We start from the raw sequence: 5365 nt of genomic DNA, 5'->3' as shown, positions 1-5365 counted from the left end.
CTGAGAGAGCTTAGGCAAGTCGCCGTCTCCTGGTTTGTTCATCTACAATGTAGAAATAATAGTCAAGACCAGCAGATGGGAGATTTGGATTCCAGCACTGACTGTTCATGGTTATGGGTGACCTTAGGCAAGTCGCCATCTCCTGGTTTGTTCTACAATGTGGAAATAATAGTCACGTCTGTTCTACTGGTTATTTCTAGATGCAGTGAGATAATGTAGGTGAAAGGGGCTTTGGAAAATGTAAGCAATGCTACACAAGTGTATGGTACTATTATTAAAACAACTCTGAGCTCTTACTCATTGCTCCCAGCCATTATTGGCCTTTCAAGGTGCTTCCTCTTAGGAAGACCACAGCTAGCGCTTCTTCATCTTTAATGTGACGGTGAATCACCTGGCATCTTGTTAAAGTGTAGATTCTGCTTCAGCAGGTCTGAGGTGGGCTTGGAGTCTGCATTTCCTAGCTTCTACATGATGATGATATTGCTGGTCTTGGGCACCACAGGTGAGGCGCAAGGACCTGAACTCCCCCTCACAGGAAAGGAGAATAGAATCTTTCTACAGTCAGTTGAAAAAGAAACAGCTGAGAAAATACAGCAGAAGTATCAGTTTATTAAAATAGTTTCCAATCAAAGATGGTCTGAAGTCACAAATGATATATTTTGGTCTCTGGAAAGACAGAGAGCAAGAGGTGGGAGGAGGAGAGAGAGACAGAGAGACCCGGGAGACTCGCGGCCAAGAAGCCCTGGAGATATCACTTCCTGGACTTCTCTGCAGAGCAGCCACCGTTGGTCTTGCTAAGAGAGTCTGTGCTGTCCATTCTCGAGCCCGCACTGTTGAGGATTTTCTCAATTTCTCCTGGGATGCTCTGCTTCTCCTCATTCTCAGTCTCCCGATGGTAGAAGTAGTTAAAGTTGGAGACAATAACAGGCACAGGGAGGGCAATGGTGAGGACCCCTGCAATGGCACACAGAGTGCCCACGATTTTCCCCCCTGGGGTGGTCGGGCACATGTCCCCATAGCCCACAGTTGTCATGGTGACCACCGCCCACCAGAAGCCGTCAGGAATGCTAGAGAAATGGGACCCTGGCTCATCCACCTCGGCAAAGTAGACCGCGCTGGAGAAGAGGATGACGCCGATGAAGAGGAAGAAGATGAGCAGCCCCAGCTCCCGCATGGAAGCCTTCAGTGTCTGCCCCAGGATCTGCAGCCCCTTGGAGTGGCGGGAGAGCTTGAAGATGCGGAAGACCCTCACCAGGCGGATGATCCTCAGGATTGCCAGGGACATGTTCTGCTGGGCACTTGGCTCTGTCTCCTGGACCAGCTCCGTGACGAGGGTTGCGAAGTAGGGGATGATGGAGATGATGTCGATGACGTTCATGATGTTCCTGAAGAAGTCAGCCTTGCTGGGGCAGACCATGAACCGGAGCACCAGCTCAAAGGTGAACCACAGGATGCAGGTGGACTCCACCATGAAGAAAGGGTCAGTGAACAAGGTGTGGGAGAGGACTGGTTTGCTCATGTTGAGGCTGGGGTCTCTCACCACCTTCAGCTCCCTATCCTCTCGGAACTCAGGAAGGGTCTCCAGGCAGAAGATGGTGATGGAGATGATCACGACCAAGACGGAGACTACGGCCACACCCCGGGCAGCACTGGAGCTCTCGGGGTACTCGAAGAGGAGCCAGAACTGCCGGTGGATGTCATTGGTGGGGAGCAGTGTCTCAGGATCTCTGATGAAGCCTTCATCCTCTCGGAACTGGTCCATGGCCTCACTGCCCAGCTCATAGAAGGAGATCTCGTCTGCAAAGACGTCGATAGGGACATTGGCCGGGCGCCGAATCTTCCCACCAGATTGGTAATAGTATAGGATCCCATCAAAACTAGGCCGGTTCCTGTCAAAGAAATACTCATTTCTCATGGAGTCAAAGAACTGCATCCTTTTCTCCCGATCTCCCAGGAGGGTCTCTGGGAACTGACTGAGGGTTCTGAGCTGGGTCTCGAACCTCAGGCCAGCAATGTTGATGATCACCCGCTGGTTTCCTTCATTTAAGACCACTGTCTCAGGCCCTGGGGAATCAAAGTAGTCTCCGGGGAGCTTGGAGAAGACCGTCTCATGGCTGGTGCTGTCGTTGATGAGGGTCTTCCAGTTGGAGAAGGGGCTCCTCCCAGGCCGGCCTTTTGGGGTGGTTGGGTCAAAGTCTGTGGCATAGCCTGGCTCTTCCTGGATTTCGTCTGAGTTATCAAAGTTGACCAGAGCAACCTCCATTTCTTTCCAGCCACACACATCCATCCTAGGGTGTCAGGGAAACAGCATGAAGACCCTCAGTCTTCCCCCCCTGCTGTGAGCTGTGGAGAGGAAGAAGGGCATCATGCAAGAGCTAGTATAGGATTCAGCTGGTTCTTGATCCAGCTTGCAGTGAGGTTTACCAATAGGTTAGAAAATGGTTTATTTTTTAGCTCAGGATGGAACCTTGTGGTTATTTTTGGCAACATTCTTCTTGAAACCAGTTTGCATCCTTGGAGTCTGCACACTAATAATGAGAGAAGAAATTGGAAAGACAGAGCCGGACTGAGAGGGGAAAAATTCTCCACCCAGAGTCTCCATACGCATAACAGCGACTTTGGAAGCCAACAAAAGTGAAAGTGTTAGTTGCTCAGTCGTGTCTGACTCTGAAACTCCGTGGGTTGTAGCCTGCCAGGCTCCTCTGTCCATGGAATTCTCCAGGAAAGAATACTGGAGTGGGTTGCCATTTCCTTCTCCAGGGGATCTTTCAACCCAAGGATCGAACCCAGGTCTTCTACATTACAGGTAGATACTTTATCTTTGGTCTGAACCACCAGGCAAGCCCATAGCCACTGTTATTTTTTGGGCCTAAGTCTAAGATGTATCTTTTTTTAAAATTTTATTGAAGTATAGTTGATTTAAATGTGTTAATTTCTGCTGTACAGCAAAATGACTCAGTTTTTTAATATATATTCTTTTCTGTTACATTGTATCACAGGCTACTGAATGTAGTTCCTTGTGCTATACAGTAAGACTTTGTTGCTTACCCATCCTATATATATTAGCGTTTGCATCTGCTAATCCCAAGCTCCCAATTCTTCCCTAACCCAACTACTACTTCTGGCAACTACAAGTCTGTCTTCTGTTTCATAGATATGTTGATTTGTGTCATATTTTAGATTCCACATATAAGGGATAGCATATGGCATTTGTCTTTCTATTTCTGACTGACTTCACTTAGTATAATAATCTCTGGATCTATCCATGTTGCTGCAGATGGCATTATTTCACTCTTTTTGATGGCTGAGTAATATTTCATTGTGTTTATATAGAACATGCTCTTTGTCCATACATTTGTTGGTGGACATTTAGATTGTTTCCAAGTCTTGGCTATTGTAAATGGTACTGCCATGAACATCAGGGTGCATGTATCTTTTTGAATTATAGTTTTGTCAGGGTATATGCCCAAGAGTGAGATAGCTGGATCATATTACAACTCTAGGTTTACAAGGAACCTCCATACTGTTTTCCATAATGGCTGCACCAATTTACATTTCCATCAACAGTGTAGGAGAGTTCCCCTTTTCTCCACACCCTCTCCAACATTTATTATTTGTAGACTTTTTAATGATGTCCGTTCTGTAATCCAAGATGTTTATGGGAAATGATTTCATTAAAAGTCTTTTGAGGCAGTGGAAAGTAAGTAATTGTGTATGTGTGTGTGCATGCACGTGTGCGTGCATGTGTCTGTTTATTAGGGATGGGCTTAAAGAGAACATGCCAGTGAGCTTGGATATCCACAAACATAAACTAAGATTCCTTCTTTAGATCCATTCAAGCTTTGACTTCAGCATGAGAACCTGAAACCAGGCAGGCTGGGGGTGACCGTGGGAGACAGGTAAAGTTTGTGGTGGTTACAGCTTTGCATAGTTTCATTTACAGATAACGAGGGTAACCTGCAGTGCCCACGGTTGTAGTCTTTTCAAAGTGATTCCACGTTCACTTATTCACCTTCACTTAAATGACAATAGTCATATGAGGGTGGAAAATGTTATTTCCATTCATGGGTGGGGAAACTGAGTCACAGGAGCCAAGTGGCCTTCCAAAGTTCACAAAATTAGTGGCACAGAGCCCCGACATGAACCTGCCTCCCCACCTGGTAGACCCACTAGATCATGGGGCCCACTGCATGGAAGCTGAGGCCTCTTGGGGAGCTGCAGCCCAGGACCTCAGAAGTGTGAGAGTTCAGAACTCGTTCGGTCCCACACCCTCTTTCCTCAGTTCAGGGGCAACGTGTGGGGTGAAGAGCTCAGGTTAGAGTGGCCAGGCTGGGTTGAACACCTGTCCCAGCACGAATGTGTGGCTTTTGCAAGCCACCTAATTTCACTGACCTTCAGCCTCTTGATTGTGGAACTGGGGGGATATACCCACCGCTGAGAGTGTCAGGTACCATGTGAGCTGTAGAGTGTTGGAAGGCAGGATGGAGCCACGGTTAAGAACTCCTAGACTTGAGCCCATTGCTGTGAGCTGGAATCCTGACCCTGCACACGGTCAGCCCTGGAGGAATATTTGCTGCTCCTTTGCAGTGGTCCATGCGATGATTTAGGGGCCCAATCCTGGGACACTGGGCTGCTGAGCAGAGGTGGGACTGGGAATCCAGTTCTGTGTCTGCCTTGTGAATTCAGAGCTGTACTTTCGGGTTTGGGATCCTGACCCTGGGTGAAGCTTTGGGTTTGTTTCCTTCTTGGCGTGAATCCCACTCCATTTTATCCATCCGGGGGTCTGGGACAGCTCCAAGTGGCTAGAGTGGGCCCTTATTAGGAGCCTGCTCCTTCTTATCAGGGTTTGGGAGGCAATGTGGAGAGGAGGGAGAGTTTCTTGGGCCAAATTAACTTCCTCTCCTGGGAACCAGACCATTTTCCTTTCCCATTCTTATTCTCTTTGCTGCTTCCACCTCCAGCTCAAAATGACAGGTACAGGGGTGGCTGAAGAGGGTCAGGTGGTGTAGGAGTGAGAAGAATAGTGTTAAGTTCAGAGTGTTCTGTGGTCTACTGGAGCTCCATGTGTGCATGTCTCCATGTATGCATGCTCAGTTGCTTAGTCGTGTCTGACTGTTGGCGACCCAATGGACTGTAGCCTGCCAGACTCCTTTGTTCATGGGATTCTCCAGGCAAGAATACTGGAGTGGGTTGCCATGCCCTTCTCTAGGGGATCTTCCCAACCCAGGGATTGAACTTGCGTCTCCTGCAAGTCACCTGCATTGCAGGCAGATTTTTTTTTTTTTTTTTTTTACCACTGAGCCACTAGGGAAGCTGACACGCTGCATTTAGAGTAGTAACTGTTGTTCATTATGGACAGAAGAAA

The 5365-nt window shown here is 48.0% G+C and overlaps 1 protein-coding gene across 1 annotated transcript; it reads right to left on the bottom strand.

Annotated features, from left to right (window-relative positions):
• Positions 1–751: 751 nt before the first annotated feature.
• On the bottom strand, positions 752–2287 carry KCNA10 (potassium voltage-gated channel subfamily A member 10). The gene has a single exon (XM_040232079.1). It carries the CDS (start codon positions 2285–2287, stop codon positions 752–754), a length of 1536 nt encoding a protein of 511 aa, XP_040088013.1.
• Positions 2288–5365: the final 3078 nt, after the last annotated feature.

This window comes from Oryx dammah, unplaced genomic scaffold, assembly GCF_014754425.2.
Source record: "Oryx dammah isolate SB20612 unplaced genomic scaffold, SCBI_Odam_1.1 HiC_scaffold_28, whole genome shotgun sequence".
NCBI classification, from domain to species: domain Eukaryota; kingdom Metazoa; phylum Chordata; class Mammalia; order Artiodactyla; family Bovidae; genus Oryx; species Oryx dammah.
This window is presented reverse-complemented; position numbering and strand designations above follow the sequence as displayed.

Excerpts from the sequence above, each read along its gene's own strand:
- KCNA10 (XM_040232079.1), bottom strand. The coding sequence starts at position 2,287 with ATGGATGTGTGTGGCTGGAAAGAAATGGAGGTTGCTCTGGTCAACTTT.